We start from the raw sequence: 27,000 nt of genomic DNA on the forward strand, positions 1-27,000 counted from the left end.
ATGGCGGCCGCGGGATTCCGTGCCGGGAAAGCGGCGCTCCGCCGCCCCGCGTCCCCGCCGCCGCCCGCCCCGCGCCTCGGGGCCCCGTCCGTCCCGCGTCAGAACGGAGCCGTCCTCCGGAGTCGGCGTCGCGGCGGGGCGCCGCCGGCTGAGAACCGGCGGCTGACTGCGAGCGGCGGGACGCCCGGTGTCCGGGAGCGGCTCCTGGCCGAGCCGGGCAGCCCCGAAAGAGAGGGACCGACCCCGCCGATCGAGACGCGTTCGAGCCCGGCAGAGTCGGGCGGCCGCCTTCGGTTCCGGCTCGGCTCGGCTCGAACGGTCAGCAGCGCCGTGCTGAGCCGCTGCCCCGCAGGCGGAGGACTCGACTGCCGTTTTCTGTATTCACGTCTGTCCGAGAAGAAAGCTGGCGGCGCTGGCGCTGACCAGGGAGAGGGAGGCCGGGGGCCGGAAAGCTCTCGGGCTGCGGCTCCAGGGCAGGCAGAGGAAGTCACGGCGCTTTGCTGCTGAGTTCGTTACCCGACGAAGCCCGACGCGGGGGGGCTGGGCAGACAGTCTTGCCAAAGAGGCCCGTGCTACAGCAAGATTGACAGCACGACGCCTTTTGTTCCCCTTGAGCCCTGGGCAGGCTTCGGGGCGAAAACCAAGAGGAGAAAGAGGGCAGCGGCTGTTCCCCCGGACTGCTCCGTACATTGGTTTACTCTGTGCTAGAAAGGCTGGAGCTGCTTGCAGCGGCTCTGGACGCCTCACTCGTGGGATGGATGCATTGCTGTGCAACTTCCCCATGGCTGGGAGAGGTTCTTCAGATCCTCCCTGCAAACGGGGCTCCCCAGTGACTGCGGATCTGGCTGATGGTAAAGTGCTGGGGCTATTGGTCGTGGATCTTTCTTCACCACTGTGCTCACGTGGCAATGAGTAGGCCCACTGCCTTGCTTATTCCCTTTACTGCTAAGCTTCTCTTTTGGCTATAGACACTGCCAATATGACTTTGGTTTTATTTTGTCATAGGCAGTAAAATAAGCCTATCCCAAAGACGTTGGTGTCTTTGTTGCAGCTGTTGAGCCCACCGATTGGCACAGCAGCATTAACACATGATGGGCACGTAACTTGGACATCAGGAACGTGACTTCAAAGGCTTCAAAGCATCGGGAATGTCTCCTTTGGAGAGAGACTGAGAGGTTTGGGCTTGTTGAGCCCGGAGAACAGAAGGCTCATGGGAGACCGTGTGGCTGCCTTTCAGTACACGGGGCCTCACAGATCACCCTTGCTGAGGGTGAGCACTATTCCCTCATTGAGGACATTGATGAAGATGTTGAACAAGACCGGACCCAGCACCGACCCCTGAGGAACACCGCTGGTTACAGGTCTCCAACCGGACTCTGCACCGCCAACGACGACCCTCTGCACTCTGCCAGTCAGCCAGTTCTCAACCCACCTCACTGTCCACTCATCTGTCCACACTTCCTCAGCTTTGTCATAAGGATGTTGTGGGAGACGGTATCAAACGCCTTGCTGAAAGCAAGGTAGACTACATGCACTACATCCACCCAGCCAGTGACAACATTGTAGAAGGCTACCAGGTTGGTCAAGCATGCCCTCCCCCTTGCTGATTACTCCTGATAACCTCCTTTTCTTCCAGTAAAGAACAAACTTCATTTTAATAAAGCTAGAATGAGCCAGTAGATGACTGCTCTTGATAGCTCCCCAATTCTTTGTATTAAGTTCCAAGTCCTGTCCTGCGCTGATTTGAGGCATTCCTAAAGAATAAAGTTCATCAGAGGATGAGGAACCACCATCTTTCTGTGAAGGCAAGGACATTACTTCTCCAGGACACACTGCTACCTAACCCAGGATCACAGCTGAGGCATTAACATATCCTTCAGCAGTAAAGTTCCAGGAACTCTTTGAACAGTTCTCCCCCTGATGGAGCTGCTATATCCAGCTTAGACTTGAAGTAAGAAAATAAGCAAGGTTTAACTTTAGGAAGAAAATCCCCATTAAACAATTGGCTTCAGTAGACTTTCATTTGGAAAAGTTAAATCACTTGAGCAATAGCTGTCAGTGGAACAAAAATAACAGACTATGACCAGTTTTGAGGATATGGAAGATTATGACAGGATCAAAAGATGGTTAAGTACCTCAAGTGTCTTTACGACACAGGAGTACCATTCCAAGCTTGTCTCCAGAGGTATTTTCTTCTCTGCCTCCTGAACATGGAGCACAGCATCTCGTAACTTATTGCGTGAGCGGTACAGTGCAACAAGTCTGATGTTAAGGTAGACGTCATCGGGTCTCACACGGAGTTCAGCTTGAGTCACATAAAAGAGCTCATTCCAGCCATCTTCGACTTTATATTCTTGAAACTTCTCCTATTAAACATCAAGGCAACGTATTAATATATTTTTTTTCCACATCAGCCTTTTCAACAACCACATTACCTGACAGTTTGCTCACCTCCGCTACACAGACTACAGACTTGCTGGAATTACTCCAACATCTTAGAAACGAGATAACAGGGGAAAAAACTTCACTGTGCCTCTCGTAGATGCCAAGTTAAGACTGTCAGACTATCTGAGACAGAGACAGCACACCTTGTTACAGAATAGCTGGTCCAAATAAGACAACAGAAAGCTAACAGAAGCCTCTGAGAACCTCTGTGTCCCTGCAGCTGTGCTACATAAAAATAAGTGCCAAAGTGACACTGCATAACTGATGAAAGCATTTACACTGTAGTTGAGAATGACAGCACTTCCTACATTCTGCATTTTTAAACTCAAAAAACTAAAAAGCAGCTTAGGCAATACTTGATGTGTCTGTTGCGACTATCTAAACTCAACTTCTTGGATATTATTGCTAACACAGTTTCCCCACATTTTTGAACACCTCAACCTTAAAACGCATGAGAAAGCTCAGAGCTGCAATTTTCAAGCAAGCTAGACAAAAACATCAGACAGCAAAGAAATTAACATGTAATAGATTCATGCTAAACTAATGCTAAACTAATTTAGCCAAGGAAATATTGTGAGATGACTAGATGGCATGCTAGAAGCACCCAGTCAGATACGGAAAGTTTCTTCAAGGCACAGAGCAGAGATGAGAAGCTGGAATTTACCTTCAATCTGAGAGCAGCAGGATTCCTGGGGAGCAGCCTGGCAGCTTCCTCAACCCAGTATTTTGCTCTTCCATCACTGGTGTCTTTATTGCAGAATAGCTCCACAATCTTCAGCACCAGATCCTTCTGTATTGGGTTCTGGAGATTACCATCATCCCTGCTTGGCAATTCCACAGCAGGCACAGACCCTTAGTCCAAAGGGCAATGGGAAGACTATCATAGCAGTTACCACAAAGATCAAGTCAGGACACAAAAGAAAGAATCAACTGGAAAATAAATAAATAAAAGCTGAAGCCAATTCTACCAAAAAAAGAATCCTTTCTTAAGTACATCATAGACAGATTTGGCAATGCAAAATGTACATCATACAATTTGTCCACAACACATTTTCTCTCTGAGCTTAAGGAATGCACAGCACAGATGCATTTTAAAAGTCCATTTACAAAGGAAGAAAGCTGGTCATTACAGGGGGTCAGTGGATCGCTTACCTTGTAACACCCAACAGCTTTTTCTGTGTTGTCCTGAGCTTCATAAATTTGTCCAAGAAACCTGTGTGCCCTGGGATCTCTCTCTTGGACACTGAGATAAGTAGATATGTATCTACAGAGCGAGAAAACCCAGAAAGATCAATACTCCTCAATAATACAAGTCCCCCCACACCGTGCAGCTAAAGCTAAAGGGAATTTAATCTGTCAAATGGAAAGCAGGGCTATATTTAGTTCTAGATGCTTGACCTAGACCTTCCTGTGAGGAACAACATTATTTTTACACGTACCAATGCTACTTACTTGTCAGCAAGTACTGAGTTCTGAGCAGCAGCTCACAGAACCAGATGCATCATATGATGAAATAAAAGCCACTTCAACTCCATGATTTCTTTGGTATTATATAACTAATGCAGTTGCTCCTTTAGAAGGATTTCAGTGGCACCCAATCCTTCCATTTACTGTTACCTTAAAAAGGCATGATCGTGATCTTGATTTCTCTACTTCAGCTGGCTTTTCTATTACACTTTCAAGAACAGATCAACCACATACATCAACACGTATTACCTTTTAGCAAGTTCATACTCTTTTATTTCAAAATACAGCTTAGCACAGATGAATCCTTTCAACCATTTCTGAATGGAAAACGAAAACAAACACGACAGGCACATGTCAGATGTACAGTACGTTTGAAGCAACTGAACAGGAAGAGCCCTCTTTTCAGCAACGCATAACAGTGCTAACAGTTAATTACCAGCCCACTTCTTGTATTCAAGCCTTTGTTTCTGAAAGAGACAGGATTAAGAAAGGAATCTTGTTTCCAATAACGGGCAGAAGCTACCAAAGGAAAACTGAGGCCATTAGCGAAGCAAGCGACTGATCTTTATACTTGGGACATTTCACAAACACTTCTGACTAAAGAAATCAGAAGAATGGGGTCTGCTACAGCTGAGCTTTTTGTTATTGCTGCTGTTGCAATACAACAGTGTTGCAGGAGAAAACAAATCCTACAAACTAAGAGTGAAGATGTTACCCCAGCTCCTCCTGCTGGTGCTTCTGCCATCTTCCCCTCCTGCCGGCTCTGCCTTCTGCTTTGCTTTTTGTATTTTCACTTTTGTTTCCTCCTCCTACCCCTCCATAGATACCTTTGGAGACTTACGTTTCACCTTTCACTCACACAGTGCGTGCTGTGAAGTTATCTTGGGCTGATAACATCAGAAATAGACTACTGCATCCAAAAAGCATTTTCTACCTGCATGAAGGAGCTAGAGAACTAGGAAGTGACAAGCAAAAACTTCACGGCAGACGTAAACTAAATAACGTGAAACAAGTCTCTGCAGTCTAAGTACGCCTGAAGTTCATCTCCAACCCTCTTCCCACCCCAAAATACGGGGGGAAGTTATTCACGCAAGTCTCCTGAGTTTCAGTCTGTGTTCTGAAGTAAAACAAGGACACGCTGACATTCATCAGAGCAGAGTCATGCTTGACATCTCCTTGTAAACAGGGTTGAAAAGAAACTTCATCAGACACGCTGGCAGCCTTGAAAGACCCTCCCTTCCAAAATCAGCACAACAAGAAAACCAGTCACTATTTCCACCATTGACTGTGCTAGACAGTGAGTTGTAAGCATCACTGCAAAGATGAAACCAAACCACAGAACTTGGCCTCGAGTGCAACAAGAAGCGAAGTAATGGTTTTTGTTGAGCCCAACAGGAATCTCAGAACGGTTGAAGAGCATCTCTGAATTTGGCAGCGGTGCGCTCCACACTGCATAGTCTAAACAGCACCCAAGTCAGCTCAACAAAGCCACAGGAGAACTTTGTTGCTGTTGGAAAAGCTCAAAATGAAGATGCACGCTGCCTCACCCCAAGACCCTGCAGCAGAACAGCAGCCCGCGTGCATTCACGCTCTGCAGCACACTGCTGAATCTGCTGCCTCTGCAATAGAACCCACTCACAGCAGCAGAGCAGCACCTTTGGGGATTAAATAGCTCCCACTAACTGCACTGGTTGGCTCTCTATGATCTGTGCACCATTTCCAGATCGCAGGGAATCTGGCTGCCAGGTACAGCAGCAAAACTACACTGGCCCAGCTCTCCCTCTCTTTTTCCTGACCTTCCACAGCGCTGTCACACAGACAGGAATATCAACCACACAGCACGTGAAAGAAAACCAGAAGCTTAGGAACACCTGTCCCCTGTTTGGGCTCTTCAGTTCCACAAAACGCAGGGATCTGTACGGACTGACAGCACTGGGCTCCTCGTAACTCTACCGAGGGCTCACCAGTTTGAAGAGCGCACAGCCCTGGCAAACCATCTTCCCAACAAGTCAGCTCTGTGCCCTCCCACACAGCCGCTTCCCTCAGCTTCCACTCCCCCTGCCATCCGACCTCAAAGTCAGGGTGGGGAGCCTTGCTCACAAGGGAACTTTGCTGCAATGTCTGTTACCTGACTAAGCATGTTGCCGGGGCTCTGGGCGCTCAGTCTTGCCAAAGAGGCCCGTGCTACACCAAAACAGATGGCACAGCTCTTTCTGCTCCTCCTTGAACCCTGGACAGGGTATTCAGGAAGAAAACCGAGAGGAGAAAAGGAAAACGGATGTTCCACCTGACTGCTGCCTACCCTAGTACTCTGCAGACCTCACCTCCGGGGTGGACACATCGCCGTATGAGTTCCCAACTGCTGGGACAGCTTCTCCAGATCCTTCCTGCAACCGGGACTCCCCAGCCACTGTGAATCTGGATGACGATAAAGGAGTAGGGCAACTGGTGATGCATCTTTCTTAATCACTATCACTATGCTACATGTCATTATATTATGACGTGGTAATGATTAGACTCGCTGCACTGCTTATTTTCTTTCCTGCTAAGCTTATCTTTTCACTTTAGGGCACTGCTTTGTTTTTGTATTGTTTTGAAATTGACAATAAAATAAGCTTATGCCTTCCTTCGTGTCTACGTCCTTCCTGCTGACCCAGTCAATAGGCAAAAAAAAGATAAAAAATAAAACGTAAGTGAAGGTAAGGTCGGACAAGGGAAGTTAAGGAAACGGGGAAGGGGAGGGAACAGGGAAGGGGAGTGAAGGGAAAAAATAATAAAAATCTCTCTGGAGGAAGACCAACATCTTAAAAGCATGCCCAGAAGGATACAAGGGAATTTGCAAACCAGACCAAAGTTCTCGAGTCCTTACCCTGGTGTTCTCTGAGGCTCCTACCCACCATTAAAACTCATCAACATGAAATATCTCCAGAAACAAGCAAACAATAACCAACCAACCAAACCAAAAACCCATACCATGTATTTTGGGGTGGTGCCATTCAGAACGGCAGTTTGGGATATTCCATACTGACTATTTATGAAAAAGAGAAGGTGAACTACATTGGGGTATCTCCCTTACATTTCAGATACTCAATGAGAAAATCTGCACAACATGAGAAAGAAAAGGAAAGGAAAAGGAAAAAGGGAAAGGGGAAAGGAAAAGGAAAAGGAAAGGGAAAAGGAAAAGGAAAAAAAGGAAAGAAAGGAAAAGGGAAAGAAAAAGGGAAAGGGAAAGGAAAAGTGAAAGGGAAAAAAGACCTTGCTCTTAGTGCCTAGAGAGGATGTTCCACAGTACATCTGCAGGCTTTCTGGACAGCAGGTTTTATCTTGAAATGACTACTTTCCCTCTGCTGAACAGAAACATCCATTTGTTTCAGAAGTTCTTCAGTTCTACAAAGTTCCCAGAAATCACTGATTGCAGCCCTCCTTTTACTTTGGGTCTTTTACCTCAATCTTTACAGACGTCACAGAGACACAAAGCACGGCTGAACAGATTTCATGTTGGGTTGCGGTTGGATCTGATGACCTTGGAGCTCTTTTCCAACCTGAGCAATTCTATGGTTCTATGATCCCGTATCCATTCCAAGTCCACCCCATACCCAGAGCCCATCCCATACGCATCCCATTGCCCAATATCCCATCCCATATCCATCCCATATCCACATCCCCACATCCCAATCCCAAATCTCACATTCCAATCCCACATTCAACATCCCAACCCCACGTCCCGACCCCACATCCTACATCCCACATCCCAATTCCAAATCTCATTCCCAGTCCCTCCTCCCGAGCCCATCACCCACCTGTCCATCTCATTCCCTCATCCCAGTCGCAATCCCACAGCCCCGATCCCATCCCCTATGGCAACAGAGAGCACCCCGAGGCCCCCCCACAGCCGCTCTGCCCCGCCCCCGGCCTCTCATTGGTCAGGGGCAGTTCCGGCCCGTTCGTGCCTCTCATTGGCCAGCGGCAGCTCCGGCCTCTCACTGGTCAGGGGCAGTTCCGGTCCGTTCGTGCCTCTCATCGGTCAGCGGCAGCGCCGCCGGCTCCGATTGGCTGAGGCGCAGTGCGCGGGAAAGGCCGTTGGCAGCCGGCTCTCCCCTCAGGTGGTGCCGGTCCCACAGCCGCTGCGCGCCGGAGCTGTCCGGGCAGCACCGAGACGGAACTGCGGCACGACGGGAGCGGTGCTGAGGACAGCGGCGCCGGAGCCGGGAGGGACGGAGAGCGCCGCCGGGCCGGGGAGGGAACCCTGCGCGGCCGTAAGCCACCTCCGTGTGGGGTGAGGGGCTGGGAGTGGGACTGGGATGTGGGGATGTGGATGGAGACAGGATGGGATGTGGGGAAGTGGGATATGTACGGGACGGGCTGTGGCTGTGGGATGGATGTGGGATCAATATGGAGCTCTGGGGAGCTCCGGGAGAGATACAGGGGCTGAAGGGAAGTAGAGGGGGCTAGGAAGCTGTGGGGAGCTGGGAGGGCCGTGGGGGGGCAGGGGGCTACAGAAGGCTGCTGGGGTATAGGGAGGCACACGGGGCTGGAGTGGGCTGTGGTACGGGATTGGGGTATATGGGGCTCTAGGGGTGGGTCTAGGGGGATTTGGGGCAATGGAGGGCGGTGAGGGGCTTAGGGGGGACACGGTGCTATAGGGAGCATTGGGGGGGTTGGGAAGGGGCTCAGAGGGGCTGGGGAGAGCTATGGGGAGGGATATAGGGGGCTGGGGGAGGATATAAGAGAATGTGGTTGTACAGATGTCTGTAGGGGGCAAATAGGTGGGCTAGAAGGGGATATCACAGAATTGCCAGGGTTGGAAGGGACCTCGAGGATCATGAATCTCCAACCCTCCTACCACATGCAGGGCCACCAACCTCCACATTTCACACTAGACCAGGCTACCCAGGGCCCCATCCAATCTGGCCTTGAACACCTCCAGGGACGGGGCATCCACAACCTCTTTGGGCAGCTGTTCCAGCCTGTTCCACCACTCTCTCTGTAAAGAATTTCCCCCTGACATCCAACCTAAATCTCCCCTCCCTCAACTTCAAACCATTTCCCCTCGTCCTGCAGTTTTCTACCCTTTCCAAGAGTTGATTCCCCTCCTGTTGTAGGCTCCCTTTAGGTGCTGAAATGCTGCAATGAGGTCACCCCGCAGCCTTCTTTTCTCCAGGCTGAACAAGCCCAGCTCCCTCAGCCTGTCCTCATAAGGGAGGTGCTCCAGTCCCCTGATCATCTTTGTGGCCCTCCTCTGGACCCTCTCCAACAGCTCCCTGTCTTTCTTGTACTGGGGGCTCCAGACGTGGTCGCAGTACTGCAGATGGGGCCTCACAAGAGCAGTGTAGAGGGGTACAATCACCTCCCTGTCCCTGCTGGCCACCCCTCTTTTGATGGAGCCCAGGATATCATTTGCCTTCCGAGCCACAAGGGCACACTGCTGGCTCATATTAAGTTTTTCATCTATCAAGACCCCCAGGATATGGGGCTAGAGGGAGCAGTGGGAGGGCTGTGGGTGTGATATGGAGAAACAGGCGCGATAGGGGTCTGCAGAGAGGTATAGGTGGGACATATGAGGTTATAAAAGGCTGTAGGGGAGCTCTAGGGGGCTTGTGTAGACTATAGTAAAGTATAGGGGAATATGGGGCTATCGGGGGGCTATAGGGTAATGTGGGGAGAAGAGGCACTGGTAAAGGCCCATATACAGAAACGATAAGGGGGATAAAGGGGGCCAACAGATGGATATAAAGTAACATCAGGAGGCTGAAAAAAAAAAAAAAAAAAACAAGTAAGAAAAGATAAAAAGATTAAAACAGAAAAACCAACCAAGAAACAAACAAGCAACAAAAAAGAAACAGGGAGGACTGTGAGGAAAATAGAAAAGAGGAAAAAAGAGAATAAGAAGTAAAAAGTAATGCGTGTAAATGTAGAGAAAGCAGGTAGGAAAGCTAACCGTAGCAGAGCAAAGGAAAGCAAGACAAAGAATGAAAAAATGCAACCCGGCAGGAATGGAGGAGTGTGGGAAGAGCTGAGCCCCGGCCTGGCACAGGAGCTGCACGGCAGGAGAAGAAGCTGAGCCCAAAGGTAAGAGGAGCTCCTTGGGGATTTTTGTGGGCTTGAAGCAAAGCTGAGAAGCCGTGCCCGGGAGGAGGTGTGGGTAGCTCCAGGCCACCTTGCTGTCTCCCCAAGAGATGCGGGCTGTGGGCTAGGCAGTGGGCAGGAGTGCTGGCCAGAAGCAAGCATCTGTGTGGAGAAAGGCAAAGGGCGGAGGAGGTTGAAGGGGAGCTACCAGGCATGGGCTTGCTCAGCAAGGGGAGCAGAAGCCTGAAGGGCACGAGAAGGGAATAGAGAAGGGCAGGCAGTAGGCGTTAAGTTGCGAGCAGAGCTGAGAGGCACTTGTCAGAGCAGCAAGCGGAGCAGGCAAGTGTTGAGATTTGGCTTGAGTAGCAGGAAAAGCCAAGAGCATGAATAAGAAGGAAGTGAGGAGAAGGTAAGTGAAGGGCAGGCGAGGTAATGGTAGGCTAAGGAAGGGAGAAGGGGAGGGGTAAGGGAGGTGAGGGTAAGGGAGAAAAGGAGAGTAGGGGGATGGGGAGGGTAGGGGATGGGAGCAGAGGAGGGGAGGGGGGGTTTGAGGGGAGGGTTAAAGGAAAACGTATGATTAAAATCAGAAAAAATAAGAGAGAAAGAAAAATGAGAAAAAAAATGAGGAAAAAATGAGAAAAACAAGAGGGAAAAAAAAAGAAAAAAAGATTAAAGGAAATGAGAAAAAGAGGAAAAAAAGAGAAAAAGAAAAAAGAAAAAAGAGAAAAGAAAAAAAAGATGAAAAATAGAAAAAAGAAAAAGGAAAGAGACAAAATAGAGAAAAGAAAAAAGAATATATAATAAAAATAAGAAAGAAAGATAAAAAGAAGAGAAAACAGAAAAAATGAAAAAAAAGCAAAAAAAAATTAAGAAAGATAAAAGAAGAGAAAAGAAAAAAGAGAAAAAAGTATTTAATGTTAGAAAAGAGAAAAAAGAAAAATGAAAAAGAAAAAAATAAAAAGAGAAAAAAGAGAAAATAAAAGAAGAGAGAGAAAATAATATATGAAAAGAGAAAAAAGGACTAAAAGAAGAAAAGAGAAGAAAGGCAAAGAGAATAGAAGAAAAAAGCCAAGTAAAAAGTAAAGAATATGAGCTAAGAAAAGAATGGCTGGCAATAAATATGGAGAGAGCAATGCATAGCATTGCAAAGGAAAGCAAGGCAAGAGAATCAGAAGAGCAGGAGAGGTAAGTTTGGCATAAGGCAAGGGGGAAGGGGAGGGGAAAGGGAGAAAAGAGGGGGAAGGGGAGGGGAGGGGAAGCGAAGGGGGGGAGGAGAGGGGAGAGGAGAGGAAGGAGAAAATGAGAGAGGTAGGGGTGATGGGAGGGGAGAGTGGATGGGGTGGGAGGGTTGAAGGAGAAATGTCACTGAAGAACCGGCTTCTGTTTTGGCATTAAAAGAGAAAAGTGAATCTCTAGATTTGCACAAAGCAGTAAAAACAACACTGAAGTGATTTTCTTTCTCCTTTGACAGCGTCTCTGTCTCTTTAATGTCGCTTCCCAGCCGAGCCATTCCACACTTCCGTGCTGTCCATGTGACATCAGTGGTCTCCTGCTGCTCTAGATGCCTGGGAATCCTCCCCCAGCACGACAGCGCACACAGCAAGCCCAGGGGGAAGCTGGCCCTGGTGGCGGAACAGATGTCATCGTGGGGACGTGGGGTCACAACGCCCCGCCTGGTGCCATGAGCTCACAATGCTCAGCGTGTGCCCCAGGCGTTCTGTGCCGCCCAGCAGCACTCGCTGTGGCTGCAGCGGTGGTGGTGGCAGCATGGCACGAGTGTGGGGGGCCACGGCCCCCGCCCGCCTTGCTCTCCTCCTCCTCCTGACGGCCACGTGTTCCCAGGAGACTTGTGCCGCTCCGTGGCGAGCGCCAGCAGCAGGTGGGTGGGCAGAGACAGGGCCACAACCGAGTGGCGGCGAGGGCGAGAGCTCCGGGCTCTTGTCCCCGTGTGCCGCGCTGCCCTGGGGCTGCCTTCTGTGGGGGTGTTGGGATGGGGGGGACGGGCAGCAGCGCAGGAGCCAGGCGAGGGCGTGAGGAAGCAGTGCTCTGCAGGGCTGGCTCCAGCCGTGCCGGGCCGTGGCTCTGCTGCTGGCTGAGCACGCTCTTTGGCCGGGGCTGACCTAGGGGGAGCTCAGAAGATGTGTGCTGGGAAAAGCGGGAGCATTTCTGCTCCGGCTTCCTGGTGCTCCCCATAGATGAATCCTGGTTCCCAGCAGAGACCCCCGGCTGGAGCCCAGTTTGCTCTAGGTGTCTTTTCTTGGTGTGCTCGTCCACACAGTCCCGGAGGGGTGTTGCACGTGGCCTGGAGAGCTTCGGAAAGCTGCCCAGTGCCAGGCTCCAGATCACCCTGTAGCTTTGGCAGTCACGGCCTGAGTCTGCCATCCCATTAGCTGAGCCCTCCCCCACCACTAAGGGAGGAGATCACAACATGCCATGGGAACATCCCTCTTCTGTTCTTGATTCTAGATGATGGTGCTCCATATCCGGACAATGGGATGAAGGCTGCTTTTGTGTCTCAGGGGAAACCCAGAGGTAAGTTGTGAGTGTCTGCTTCCTTGAAGGCAGAAAAGTTAGTGCCGTCATAGTTTATTTGGGTACTCAGGAACCTCCAAGGGTCTTTCAAGTCTCTTTGTGCCTCAAAGGCTGTACACAGATCAGTCCTGAGTATTTCTTTATTTGGAGAGTTGTCACATATCTGTGGGAAGGCAGCCCTTGCCACTCTTTGGAGGAGAGAACCTATACGTTTGCTGTTTGGGCCATGTCATTCCCTGACCTGCAGCCAGTCCTCGCAGGTCACTGCAGAAAAAAACCCCAGGCCCCAAGGTGCAGTGGAAGCTCTCCTCACCTGTGTCTGATCACATCTGTGCCTGCAGGTCCTCTTGGTGAATTACCAAAGCAGAGTCCTGTTCCTGAGCCTGGGCTGGATGCCAGAGGTAAGTCACCAGCCTTCATCTCACGCTCTCTGCTCATATGTGGTTGTGGTAGTTCAGGAAGGGTTCAGCTTTTCACTGCCCGGTGATTTCTCCTGCACGAGAAGCCTGGGTGCCAGCCAACTGCCCACCTCTCCAGCTTGGCAACTTTCAACCCAAGTCTGAGTGCCACGTCATCAGCTGAGCCCCTTCCAGTCACTGCAGGTCCCTAAGGAAGAGAGAGATCACAACACACAATGGGAATGTTTCTCATTACAGCTGCGCCTATAAGCAGTGTCTTGCCAAAGGCTCAGCATAATCTGCTCCATAAGCCTCCTGTGGGGCTATCCCAAAGGAAAGGGATCTTCCCTTCCCCTTCCAGCCCCTTCCCTTCTGCAGACAGTTCCGCACACGGTTCCTTCTTGGACTGGCACGGTGCTGCTGCAGGCACCCAGCAGCTATTTGCCAGATGCTGCTGTGTAGCAGGCAGAGAAGAGTGCTGTGGAGCTGGCATTGCAGTCTAAACAAGTACCTGGCCATGTCTGACAGGAGCTGCTCTGTGTTTGTGTACAGGTGCGGGTGGAGTCGAATGGTCTCCAGCTTCCCAGCCGAGCTCAAGGACAGAAGCCCCAGCAACTCGTATTGGTATGCCATGAGTTTTTGCTTCCTTTGAGAGATGCCAGCTCACAGTCCTAATGTCAGCCGGGCATGTCTGCAAGCGTGAGTGAGAATGCACAGCTGCATGTGCGTACCCTGTCCTCACATGATCCCCTGGCACCATCTGCTCTTCAGTGATGCCCTTGTGCAGTTGTGTAGATTGCAGTGTGTGGTGGGAAGTTCTCCTCATGCTTTGGGTGCAGAATTGCCTCCAGGGAAGGCTGTGCCAAATTCTCGGCTGCTTCCTGTGCTGGAGCCCCACAGGCATCCCAGGGTGGCTGTTGTCTTTGTTGACTTCACCGAAAAGACCGCTCAGTTCAATACTTTGTTTCTCTAAGATTTATCTTAATGCTTTCTGTTAAGGTCCTGGGGGATGGAAAGTGGCATGGGAAGATGGAAAATATTCCAAGAGACTGTCCCATTTACTAATGAAAATCATGAAGAAGGCAGCACGTGGTGAGTGTATTTCTGTCTATACCCTGATTAAACAGATCCACACGCTCTCCTGCTCTAGTGAGATTTGTTTAGTCAGACAACTACCCAGCCTCAGGAGGCAATGGTGGGCAAGTGCAAAAGGAGTCTTAGAGCACGATGGAGAAGAAGGAGCAAATCCATGGCCCAGGAAGGTCTGGACCGTGGCAGAGCCAGAGTGTAAACAAAGCTGAGAGGCCAAAAAGAGGTTCCCTAAGGCGCTGCCTTGATGTGCAGTGCCTTAGGGAGTTCCCTTTGCTTCGCTGGAATCAGGGAAGCATTGCAGCCCAAGGATTTTCACATGTTCCTGGAGGCCAACAAAGTGAAAGACAACATTTTTGGCCATGTCAGACCTCTCGTGAGACTGCCAGTAGGGCACAAGACACAGCAGTGAGCACATTGTTCCTCCAGGTGTGGAAGATGAAGGACGTGCAAACGCCACAGAAGATCAAGTTTTACTGAAGTACTGCCTGGCACTGACTGCAGCTTTCCTGGTTTCCATGCTGGCAGCCATGCTAACATGCTGTCTGCTTATCCGGCGATGGAGGCAGAGAAACCAGTGAGTTGTTGTTCACCCCCACCCCCATCCTGCCCAACTCTTTACTGTAGGGCTGCTGTGAGCCAGGAGGCACTTGTAGTTCCAGCAGCACAGAGGCCGGTTAGTTGTTGGCTAACGTGGTCTGAGATTTACGCTATCAGATGTTTGAATTGGCACGGCCGTTCCTGCAGCCCGTTCTTAGTGCTGGGCCTGAGACAGGCTGAGAGCTGAGGGCGGCTCTTTGCCATTGAGGAAGGAGAGCAGGGGCCCTCAGCACGTTCCTCTCTCCACAGGCGCCTCGCTGCAGCTGATGGAGCCCAGCACGATGTCTGCGGCCACAGTTTGCCCTCGTCCTGCTCTCCTCAAGGGGCCTGGCAGATGGACATGATGCCAACGGCGGTGACCACCTGCCCACCAGCCGGATGGCACCACCAGGGCGGCCCCTGCCAGACCTGACAGCAGCCGGGCTCAGCTGCCCCCGTCACGGGCCCCACAGCCCACCAGCCCAGGCTCTGCAGCCCGGGGGGCATCAACACCACCCCCCACCCCCCACCGCCATCTTTTAGGGGACGGGAGGAACCCGCTTGGCTTGGAAGCTTGTGCTCATCGGCCGGCACCCAAACAACGGCACCCTGGCGGATGAGCAACAGGCCCAGCAGCCCCCCAGCCGCCCTGGGCATCAAGACCACCCCCCATCCCCCACCACCATCCTTCGGGGGTCGGGAGTGGTCCCTCAGGGTGTCAGCCTGGGGGCAGCCACATCCTCAGGGAAGCCTGAGAGGCCTGGCAGCCCCCAGCACCACCTCTGCCTTCGCTCTCCCCTCCAGCATCCATCAGGGGATGGAAGCGAGCCCAGCAGTGTGTAGACTTGGGGACATTGTCCAACCGACAGACAACCGCTGCCTTGGGAAAGCCAACTGGCCCAGCAGCCCCCCATCCCCCTGGGCATCATCACCACCCTCCCACTCCCCTCCACCATCCTTCAGGAGGTGGGAGCGGCCCCCCTAGGTTGTCAGTTTGGGGGCATTGCCCAACACCCAGAAAACCACCCAGAATGCCAGGGGGAAGCATATCAGGCCCTGCAGCCCCCAGCCCCCCCAACACCACCTCTGCCCTCACACTCCTCTCCACCATCCATCAAGAGGTGGGAGCGGCCCCCTCAGGGGGATCATGTAACACCTGTAAAAAAAACTGTCTGGGGGAAGTATGACAGGCACAGCAGCCCCCTGACTCCCGCCCCTTCCCCCCCCAGCATCACTTCTGCCCTCCCACTTCTCCACCATCAGTCAGGAGCTGGGAGCACCCCGTGTGTGGGTTTGGGGACATCATCTGACAGCCAGAGAACCACAGCTGGCATCAACTGGGGCTTTCTAGGCTGTGCTGTACCAATAAATAGAAAGTACCATCACAATTGTCCACGCTGTTGTCATGTCACTACCTGACCCACGAGCAGACCTTGTGTGCCACTTGGCATTGGCAGACAGCCACTGTCGTGTGGGAATGGCTTTGAACTCCAAGAGTGGAAACTGAGGTTGATGTGTAGAGAAATCCCTCCCCCAGAGGCAGCGAGGCCCTGGCCCAGGCTGCCCAGAGGCTGCGGGTGCCCTACGTCCCGGCTCGGGCAGGGGACAAGGGTGGCAGTGCATTATGCAAAAGCATCAGTGCTTCTGCGTGAGCTTTACCGGACAGCAGGCAATCATTTGCTCTGCAATAGGAACCAAGCAAGAACTATGAGCACATTTCCTGCCTCCTCTACTTCATTTTGCTTTGTGGGCTGGGCCGAGAATCTGAACGTGGAGAGAGACGGGAGGAAGGCAGTGCTGCAAGCCTCGTATGCCTGCTGTCACTGCTCGCTCTGTGACTGCAGTCGCCTTAGCAGAGGCACAGTCCGTTGTGCTACCAGCAGCGCCCAGCTGCCACGATAGCACCCTGCAGCTCCTCTCCAGCACCTGCCCTAGGCCACTGATTTCTCAGCATCCTCCAGGAGGTGCAACATTCCCCCATTTCAGCTCTCAGCACTGCTGCACTCCTCAGGAGCTGTGGCCACAACCAAAGCAGCCGTCAGCTGTAAAAGCATCCCGGTCCTCTGCAAGAGGACACAGTGCTCCTGTTCCGACAGCTTCCCTCAGCAGCCCAGCGCTGAAATGCTTTGTGGGGTTCCTTTGAGCAAGCTGCTGAGGACAGAGGCAGTCACATCAGCTGCCTATACATTAACTGGGAGCTGTTTTTATGTTCATCCCTGGTCAACACATCAGAGGGTTCTTTCTTTAACATCCTTATTATACCTTTTTAACTGAGTATGACTGTTTTCTAAAAAAGTTTTCAGCACTACAAATAATGATATTCAAAACATCTATATGGAATATAGATATTCCAAATGAATTAAAATTAAAAGGGAGGAAGGGAGGAAGGCAGGAAGGCAGGAAACAAGAAGCTGCTTCCTTCAAAAGTCGGAGTATTCTGACGAGGAGAAAACAGCAAAACTAAGCCTGCCATCACCACGTCATTGCCATCAGGGCTCCAACTAAGGCAGCCAGCTGAGCAGGGAAGAACTTCCATTAGATGCTGCTCAGTGACGGCACCCAGAATGAAGCAGCAAGGATGTTACGAGTAGGAGACTGCAGCACCATTTAGCAATCCCCACCTACTAATATTTATTATAACAGTTAGCTCAAAAATCCAGATTGTTTGTAATTACTGTTTTTAATTAGAAGACAACCTTGCAGCTGTGAATCTTTATCACTGGACTGTGAGATATTTCTGGCAGTGAATTCTCTCTTTGTACCATTGGTTTTGTAGCAGTCATTGTTAGGCTTGCCTTGCTATTCCTCTGGGTTCTCTGTACACGTCCCTTTCTGAAACTGTACTTCTCACTGGGGAAACCCCCTGACAACCTTTCCTCTTCTCCTTTAGACTGGACATAAGGAAGAAGTCTGTTACGATAAGAGTGGCACTGGTGCAGGGACACTGAGGGACCCTGGGGATCTCTGGAGCCCTGAGCACTGGGGATGGATGGGATGGAGGGCACCATCCCTGCCCCATTCCAGGGGGACCAGTGCCACCCCAGACCTTCCCTCGTGCTTTGTGGGGCTGTGCAGAGGAGGAGGGTCTCAAGGTGTCCTAGGGATGGCCCAGGGTCACTGTGCAGATGGGGCAGGGGCTGTGGCTGCTGTCCCCAGGGGACCCACGTCCTGCCCTGGGCTGCTGCCAGCCCTTCTCCTGCCCAAAATCCTGAGGCACAAACCCTGCTGGGACAAAATCCTCAGATGGAAAACAAAGATCTGAAGAGCAATGCCCTGATACCACTGCCCAACACAGATGGATAAGCTGCTTCATTAACAAGTCCAGCTTTTACAGCGGGGCTGGCAGCATCTGTGCTGCTGTTCACCTGCAGTCAGGAATGTCACACTGCCTTTTTTTCAACCCACATTTTCACAAAAGAGCATCAACTTCTGATATTTGTTCTGCAAACTGGGGAAGAGTAACCCGCAGAATGCTAACTGCTGCAGAGGACAGGTTGGAAGACAGCCGCTCCACGCGCCCATCGTGCCACAGCAGCTCCTTGCTGGATGTGCCTGGCATAACTGGTTGGCTCCTGACAGCAATCCCTCACAGTGGGGAGGAAAGCAGCACTTGCACAGCTGGGTTTAAGAGCGCTAACCAAGCTCAGCTAAAATGCTCAAGGGAGACTGTCTTCAAGCACGGTCACAGGATGCGTTTGTTATACTGAGGACTAAAGGAGATCACTTCAGATTGACATCAGGGAGGAGACGGGGTAAAACTCCCCGCTGGCCCACACTTCAGGATCTGTGGCATGTTTTTCTGCACAGCTGCCGTTTCTAAATTTGGAAAGAGACAGTAAAACATACCTGGAAAGAGTTGAGAAGTCAGGGTCTCCGTAGCTACAGAGAGATGTTGGATGCTTCTTTCTGTGGGAATGTTTGTGGAAAAGTGACTTTAGGTAGCTTAAATCTCTGCCTTCTGACACAAGAGCAAAATGGAGCCAGGAATGTATTCTTACTTCCATAATAAGAGTGTCAAAAGGAAACACCCTGAGACTTCTTGTAGGGGTGTCCATTTGCTGTCTCCCAAAAACCAGTCGGGAGAAAGGCACAAGAGGGGTGTGCCCTGCTCAAGTTCCCGGGGTCCTCTCCACAGGGACTGCCCGCACTGTTGGAAAGAGCTGGCTTCACTCTCTCTTCAAGTGCCTCGATCCCCAAAATCTCCTTTTGGAAAGGAAAAAGGAACCCTAAGGAAAGAACCTGCAAGTGAAAAACAGTGAGGAAGAAGCATTTTCCCAGCATTCTTCTGCTGTGCAGTTTAGACTCTCGGGCAGGGCAATGTCTCGAAACCAGCTGGTTACAAGGACTGTCCCCAAAATACACCCAGCTCCTGTACAGCTGCCATGATTTCTGACAGCAAGCGTTCTCCATCTCCTCAATAGTTACGCGCCTTGAAGCACATGGCCGGTGTTCCTGTCCTGAAGAAAACTCCCTCTGTCCCGAGGCCCCACCCACGGCCCGCCCCCTGCCGCGCTCCTCCCACCAACAGCGCAGCGCAACGCCGCACCGCCCCCGGGCTCTCATTGGTCAGGTGCCGGACCGTCCCGCCCCCGGGCTCTCATTGGTCAGGTGCCGGACCGTCCCAGCCCCGGGTTCTCATTGGTCAGGTGCCGGTCCGTCCCGCCCCCTGGCTCTCGCTGGGCACGTGCCGATCCGTTCCGCCCCCGGGCTCTCGTTGGTCAGCGGCAGCGGCGCCGGCTCCGATTGGCTGAGGCGCGGCGCGCGGGAACGGCCGTTGGCAGCTGGCTCAGAGCTCTTCACCCCTCAGACGGCGGCGCTCCCGCAGCCCGGGCCGCCCCGCACCGCCGCTGCGCGCCGGAGCTGTCCGGGCAGCACCGAGACGGAACTTGAGCTTCCCCTGAGACGTTCCCCAGCATGTCTCAGCAGGGAGACGGACGCAGTTCCCATCGCTGCTTTGCACGTGGAAAGGTTTTCGCCCCGAAGCCTGCCCAGGGCTCAAGGGGAACAAAAGGCGTCGTGCTGTCAATCTTGCTGTAGCACGGGCCTCTTTGGCAAGACTGTCTGCCCAGCCCCCCCGCGTCGGGCTTCGTCGGGTAACGAACTCAGCAGCAAAGCGCCGTGACTTCCTCTGCCTGCCCTGGAGCCGCAGCCCGAGAGCTTTCCGGCCCCCGGCCTCCCTCTCCCTGGTCAGCGCCAGCGCCGCCAGCTTTCTTCTCGGACAGACGTGAATACAGAAAACGGCAGTCGAGTCCTCCGCCTGCGGGGCAGCGGCTCAGCACGGCGCTGCTGACCGTTCGAGCCGAGCCGAGCCGGAACCGAAGGCGGCCGCCCGACTCTGCCGGGCTCGAACGCGTCTCGATCGGCGGGGTCGGTCCCTCTCTTTCGGGGCTGCCCGGCTCGGCCAGGAGCCGCTCCCGGACACCGGGCGTCCCGCCGCTCGCAGTCAGCCGCCGGTTCTCAGCCGGCGGCGCCCCGCCGCGACGCCGACTCCGGAGGACGGCTCCGTTCTGACGCGGGACGGACGGGGCCCCGAGGCGCGGGGCGGGCGGCGGCGGGGACGCGGGGCGGCGGAGCGCCGCTTTCCCGGCACGGAATCCCGCGGCCGCCATTGGCGGAGAGCCCGCGCTCGGCCCCGCCTCTCCCGCTCTCCTATTGGTCGGCCCGCGGAACGGGGCGGGCGCTCCCGGCGGGGTCGTTTGCGCCCGCGGTCGCGCCGTCATTGCGTCATCACCGCGCGCGTCCCGCGTGGCCCCGGCCCGGCTGCCCGCGGCGCTGCCCCGCGCCGCGCGCCCGCTCCGCTTCCGGGGACCCGGGGCCCGCGCCCCCGGATCCTTTTCCTCCGCGCGGCCTTCCAGCCGCTCTGCCCCCGGCCTGCAGAGATGCCTCGGGTCGTCGTGACCGAAGTGCGGGACCGGCGCGTGGCGGTGTTGAACGTCGTTCCGTTGGCATCAGCCGTCGGTCAGCCCGTCCAGAGCCCTGTGCGGGGCCTTCGTTTCCTCAGGCGGATAACGGGAGGATGCCGGAGCCGAGGGGCGGTGGGAGGGAGGCGGGGACGGGAGCATCCTGCCGTGCCGCCAGCAGCCCGGGGGCCGCGTGCTGTGGGTGCCGGCACGAAGCTCCGCCGTCCGTCAGCACGGGAGCTGCGGTTCTGGTGCAGCAGCAGGAGCTCAGCGCAGCCCTGCAGAGAGCGGTCCGGCAGCACGGGAGGAAGATGACGGCCTGGAGCGCGAGTGCCTCAGCAGTGTCTGCAGCCTGCGAGGAGCCGAGCCGGGCTGGGGAGAGGAAGGTGTGGGAGTCCCGGGGAGGGACGCGCGATGGCAGCGTTATTGGCAGGATCAGCTGCTTCCTCCACCGCTCCCGACGCCGAGCACTGGTTTCCTTTGAGAAGCAGCCCACTGTCACATCTGTGGGGTTCCGCAGGACACACAGGCATGGGGTAAGTTTAGGTTGGATATCAGGACAAACTTCTGTGCGGAACTTCTACAGCCGTGGGTGGGATCCCCCTGAGCTCCCCTTCTCCAGGCTGAGCAGCCCCCTCTCTCTCAGCCTCTTGTCATGGCAGAGGTGTTCCAGTCCCTTCACCATCTTGGTAGCCCTGCGTTGGACTCTTTCCAGCATGTCCAGCTGTCTCCTGTACTGGGAGCCCAGAGCTGGACGCTGTTCTCCAGCTGCAGCCTCCCCAGTGCCGAGCAGAGCAAAAGGAATGGTGCAGAATACTGGTCCTTACCTGCTACAAGAGAAGTCAGGACTAGGGCTATGATGGGAGCGCATTGCTTTATGATTGACGTGGAGAACTGCTAGGAAGAAGGCCTGGTGGGCCTGAACACAGATGCCGGGTGGTCCAGCTTTTGTTTCACTGGAAACCAGGTACTCCGTGGGCAGCAATATGGAGATATGTTCTCCATGCAGTTGTGCCCCCGTGGCTTCTTTCTGATATGCTTGGGAAGTCCCACTAGAACAGGCTGCCGTGTGAGACAGAAGTGAGAGAGAAGCATCAGTTGTGTGGGTGGAGTTTTACTATCTCTGTGTTCACATCTTTCATGTTTGTCTTCTTTTTTTTTTCCAGTTCAACTCTGCGTGCGTCGGTCTGCCTTTGCTAAATCCTTTTCTTGTGGCCTTAGGCAACAATCGAGGGGGTCTCAAGTTTCAGCGCTGAGCAAGAAGCGCAGGCTCTCAGGAAGGCCATGAAGGGCTTTGCTAAGTTGATCTCCCTCCATGGTCAACTTTTATTTTTTCCCCAGCACTGCGAATGGCTGCTCTGGTGGTTTGATAGAGGGAAGCATAGCTGCTTGCACTGCTCTGCTGCACAACTGCCCTAAAAATTGTTGGAAAGTGGAAACAGAACTGCCCTTCGTGTCCCGAAATGCAGCTGCTCTGGTGGCGTGGGTCCTGGCAGCTTTGTGTGCATCGATGTAGTCCTGGAGCTGTTGAGAGCTGGCTGTGTGAGGGACTGGAGGTGGCACAAGACCAGAGGGCACTTCTGATCCTTGTGCAAGCATCCTGACTAGCTTCCATTTGTTTCTTGCAGGCACGGATGAAGATGCCATCACTGACGTCTTGACCAAACTAAATGTTTCCCAGCGTCAGCAAGTTCTGATCACCTCTAAGAGCACTACTGGCAGGGTGGGTGGTCTGCAGAGATGCATGAACGTGGTTGTGTCACTTGGGCGCAAAGTGAAAAACGACCCAATCTCTACAAGAGAAAGGTCGGCAGAGACTTCACCTGACCAAGGTTGTTTTGTTCTTGTTCAGTTCAGAGCAGTTGTTGATGCAAGGAGGGTTGGAGCCTGAAGAGGAGTGCTGAACAGCTCAGTTCCTCTGTCCTCAAAGGCCGTCCCTTCTGCCAACTCCTTTCTCCTCTTTGCCTTCTAGGATTTGATTGATGACTTGAAGTCGGAGCTGAGTGGGAATTTTGAGAGGGTGATCATTGGGGTGATGACTCCCACCACCATGTATGACGTGCACGAACTAAGGAGGGCTGTGAAGGTTTGGAAATCTTCCTTTTGTATTGCTTAAGTTCTGGCCAAGGACTTACTGCTTTGTTATGCATGTCTTCTCTCTCTTAAAGAAACCTGGTTGCACGTCACAAGCAGGTGCTGGTATCTTAAGTCTTGCCTTGGTGATTCCCTAGGGAGCAGGAGCAGATGAAGGTTGCCCAATGGAAATTCTGGCTTTTCGCACCAATGGAGAGATTTGTGGCATTAATGAGAACTACAAGCTTCGTAAGGAGTGCAAAAGGCTCTCTTGTCAGTTTCTTCCTGTCTGCGCTTCTTAATTGGAGGCTGTAGCAGTAATGATGATGGCTGGAGTGCTGCAGTGCTGCTGGGAGCCCTGGGCACAGTTCTGTACTTAGCTAGGTTACAGCTGGCAAATGTTGTGGGCAGCACCCAGGTGGTGGCCCTGCTCCTAACGGGTGCTGTGTGTGTGTTCTTGCTGGAATATGGCTGCTCCCTTGAGGATGGCATCGTATCTGACACATCTCCCATGTTTCGAAGGGTCCTCGTGTCCCTCGCAATGGTGAGCCAAGCTGAGGGGAGAAGGGGGTGAATGTTCAGAGCTGTGGGCACAGCTCTGCACTCAGTGGTGAGGAGCTCCAGGCTGGCTTTTTCTCACCCTGTGTGTCCCATGACCTCAAACCCAGCCTCTCCGGGGAGGGAACTCTGACTCTGGGTGTGCATGAGTGCTGTGGGCTCTTCTTTAAATGTCCCAGTAAAGTGGGTTGCTGCTCGTTTCAGAAGGAAGCCCAAAGTACATCTGAGCTGCATTTCATTTGTAAGCTAGTGTTCCCTTTGAAGGACTCCATTATCCATCCCCAGCAGCTTTTCATGAGTGGGGAATTCTCAGGAGTTGCTTCCAGTAGATGCTCTGGTGAACTGAGTCTTCTATCCTTGTGTCTTTGCAGGGAAACAGAGATGAAGGAATGTATGTGGATGATGCCCATGCTCAGCAAGATGCTCAGGTGCGTAGTAATGTGCTTCCCAATCTATTCTTGTGCAGGTGATGCGTGGTGAAGAGAAGCCAGCCTGTGAAATGGAAATAATGTTTTTAGCCTTGTTTGCAAGTCTCTAATGAGAGGTCTCTCGACAGGCTGGCTACTTGGCAGGGGCAATGAGATTTTGGCTGTGGGTTGCCGTGCCTGGTAGGTGCTTGTTGGAAAATATCCGTGATCTAGACAAGTACGTGCCAGCAGTGCTCTAGCTGCAAGGGATTTAAGATCTCCTGTACGCCCAGTCTTCTCCATGAGCCTTACTTTGTCACCCCTAATGTCTTGAAGTGCCTGTACGAAGCGGGGGAGAAGAAGTGGGGAACAGATGAGGTGCAGTTCCGTGTACAGAGGATGGACATAAACAGGTATCACCTAGTGAGAGGTAGGACCCCTGCACAGTGTCCTGGGTTTTTCTTTCCTTCCTTGTTTGTGTGTGATGCTTTTGTAGGAGCTCTGTAGCTGTCCAGTAGATGTGAACTCTTCTGAGGCAGCAGGTGTCCTAGAGAGAGCCCCATTGCATCCATTCCATTCTGGCTGTTTTATTCCCTCCTGAGACTGAAAGGGACTTGAGAAACCTAAGTCCAACTGGCTGCAGCTCCAGCATGGAAAGCAGAGATCATGAAGTGTGACTGCCATTGGGGCAGGGGGGAGAGGAGCTAAGAAACTTGATTGGCAGCACAAAGCAGCAGGTCTTGAAAATGGTACTAGCTGTGGTCGGCCAATTTGCAAGACTGTTAGCAGTGAAAATGAATTATTTCTGTGGGGCGATCCTGATTTAGCTGAGAGTGCTGCAGGGATGAAAGAATGTTCATGCAGTATACGAGGAGCTTGTTGCAAAGCGGTCCTTTGAATCTCTGTGACTTTCTGCCATAGTTTTTGATGGTACAGAGGCATTGCTAACAAGGACATAACAGCATTAAATCTGAGATGGTAGGCAGTTATTCAATAGATTGTTTAGTTCTTGTTCAGCCTGTGCTTTTTGTTGTTGTCTGTCTGCTATTCAGCTCAGAATACAGAACTATTGTATTTCTCATAAATGCTTAGCACTCAAATATGGAAGTGCTTCACAGGCATTAATTTTTGTACCTAACAAGTTTTACTATGAAGCCGCGAGTGTCTTCATCATTATTTAGCACAATAATTGCAGCAGTACAACAACCAACCTTATAAAAAATATTACATGCATTATTTTTTTTTAGCTCATCAAGGAAAGGGTTCTGTGAATCTTTACCTACACCTAGATCTACTGTGCAGTATACAAGATGGATACTCATCTGAAATATCTAGTGCTGTATCTATATGCAAAGTGTCAACCTAAATTTTTGGCTTTACAAAATTCTGATGACTATATTTTGCAGTAGATACATTTACAGCCTAGTTGTTTCTTCATTTCTTTTTATTTCCAGTACTTGAATGTATTATAGGATTCTATATGGGTTTATTTGTGTGGCAAAGATCACCTTTCTTTGTTTACTGCTCCAAGGTACTCGTTTTATTGAAAATTACTCATGAAGACTTATGATGTTTCTCTGAAAATGCTGAAAATAACTAAATGGCAATCTTCAACATTTACCATTAGAAAACAAATGGTTTGTGCATGAGATGAAAAGACAATAAAATCTGTTATGTTAACAGATAGATATCATTTACTTTTAAGCAGAGTACTATGAAATCTTTTACCAAGAGGTACAAAATTACAAAAGAAGCACTGAATTTACTTCAGTCATTTTTAAATTTTACTTGAGAGTCTGTCACGGAGTTATCTAGATCAACGTGTGCCCTCGACAGGGGGCAGCAAGCCCATAGGCCCCCTGGCCCAAAAACAGGACGGAAAAGGGGGAAGGGAAGGGAGATGGGAGCTGGGCCCAGAAACCAGAACAGCAGCAACAATCTAAGGAGGAAAACTTAATTTTACTAAACATGATATCGGAATGCAAGATAACACAATATAATATAATATAATTGAAATTGAGGCTAATAAATCAAATAAGAGAGAGAGAGTGTCCGAAACTAAAAGGCCTACTTTGAACTGAAGGCACACGGTTGGGGAGCAGACCCACACACTGCTAGGCAGTGAGCAAGAGAGCCAGAGAGCAAGATCCCATGACTCCCTCCCATGGCTTATCTTCCTCTCTGAACATGAAGTCCCCTGGGATGTGTAGTTCTTCCTTTCTTCTGAGAACCAGGCATCCAGAAAGATGTCAGTCCACGGAACTGGAGTATTAACTCTTTAATTACCCGTGCTTTACATGATGTTTGGTGTGGAATACCGATAACAAAATTATAAAACCATGACAGAGTACTGTGTTTTGTACTTTTTTGACTTCCAAAGTCAAAAAAGAGCTGATTTTGCTGTGGGAGGTAACTATGGTTAGGAGAGAAACTGTGTGCTCATTTTCCAGAAGGTAGTACATAAAAAATAAAGAAAGATCTTTGTATTCCTGGAAATTTGAGAAATTGGAGGGTCTGCTGTAGGAAATAGGATATATCAGTGTTTCTGTTTACAAGACAGTGACTGCTGTTTGTAATCTGTTAGAGGATGGGTATCTTGTCACAGAACAACCCTTTTGGACATCTTTATAAATGTTTTAGTAACTGAGCAATGGATCAGTGATGCAAAATACTTTCTTATCTAGCAGCAGCTCTTATCTGAATTTACTGTATCTATTGTGGAGAAAGCACGAGGTTCCAGTGCTACAGTGTTTGTGTTGTGAGCACTACAAAACTTTTTAAAACCACTGTTCATTTGCTCAGTATCAAAGAAAACATTTTAACCAAACTTAAGTGCTAACTAGTCACTCGGAGGTCTTCACTACCTAAAATTTTCCTTCATAACAGAATCTTTACAGTGTATGAGATAGAAATAATAAAATAATTTTCTTATTCTTTCCCTTAGGCATTTCCTGGAAACACAAACTCTGATAGTGTGGTCCGACATGATTTGCAACACCCAGTCATTGCTCGCTATGTACGTATAGTTCCTTTAGATTGGAATGGAGAAGGCCAAATTGGGTTAAGAATTGAGGTCTACGGTTGCTCCTACTGTAAGTTTTTCCATTATATTCCTTTAAAAAAAAAAAATGTAAATAGAAACTGTCTTTGAATTTCAGATTAAATCTGAATCTCAAGTGCTTTTTGCTAAAATGCATGAAGATATTCCAGGATTACTAATTGTAATAACTGGAGCTTAATTTAATATTTACTGTATCCTTTATTCTGAGTTTCTAGTTAGCTCTTCTATAGGAAATACAGCATTAGAATTAGTAAGAGTGCTTTGAAATCACTACTTTTGATCTTCAAAATTGTTTTTGCAGAAGACTTGAATAGACCAGTTGAGGAAAAGATAGCATTCAGATACATTTCATGCTGGGTCTTGAGAGGGAAACAAGACATAATTCATTGCCTGATGACAAAGATAAAAATAAAACAAGTAAAAAT

General features: G+C 51.2%; 2 protein-coding genes across 6 annotated transcripts; one reads left to right on the top strand and one right to left on the bottom strand.

Annotated features, from left to right (window-relative positions):
- Positions 1-1,334: 1,334 nt before the first annotated feature.
- On the bottom strand, positions 1,335-7,462 carry LOC149911617 (RANBP2-like and GRIP domain-containing protein 8). The gene is made up of 6 exons (XM_090133550.1): positions 7,357-7,462; positions 6,237-6,330; positions 3,598-3,709; positions 3,110-3,266; positions 2,136-2,366; positions 1,335-1,754 (listed from the first exon to the last, which is right to left on the bottom strand). Exons 3-6 carry the CDS (start codon positions 3,639-3,641, stop codon positions 1,650-1,652), a joined length of 537 nt encoding a protein of 178 aa, XP_089989676.1. The 5' UTR covers positions 3,642-3,709; positions 6,237-6,330; positions 7,357-7,462; the 3' UTR covers positions 1,335-1,649.
- On the top strand, positions 7,462-18,428 carry LOC149911618 (uncharacterized). 5 transcript variants are annotated; one of them, XM_090133546.1, is made up of 8 exons: positions 7,462-11,163; positions 11,450-11,857; positions 12,445-12,510; positions 12,852-12,911; positions 13,461-13,532; positions 13,908-14,000; positions 14,427-14,574; positions 14,847-18,428. In XM_090133546.1, exons 2-8 carry the CDS (start codon positions 11,671-11,673, stop codon positions 15,007-15,009), a joined length of 789 nt encoding a protein of 262 aa, XP_089989672.1. In that variant the 5' UTR covers positions 7,462-11,163; positions 11,450-11,670; the 3' UTR covers positions 15,010-18,428. The 5 variants fall into 5 exon arrangements, with proteins under 5 accessions (XP_089989672.1, XP_089989674.1, XP_089989670.1 ...); XM_090133548.1 differs by having other exon boundaries at positions 7,462-9,981; XM_090133544.1 differs by having other exon boundaries at positions 7,462-8,898; positions 9,015-11,857.
- The last annotated feature ends 8,572 nt before the right edge of the window (positions 18,429-27,000 follow it).

Source organism: Phasianus colchicus, unplaced genomic scaffold, assembly GCF_987193195.1.
Source record: "Phasianus colchicus unplaced genomic scaffold, bPhaCol1.hap1.1 HAP1_SCAFFOLD_76, whole genome shotgun sequence".
Classification (NCBI taxonomy): domain Eukaryota; kingdom Metazoa; phylum Chordata; class Aves; order Galliformes; family Phasianidae; genus Phasianus; species Phasianus colchicus.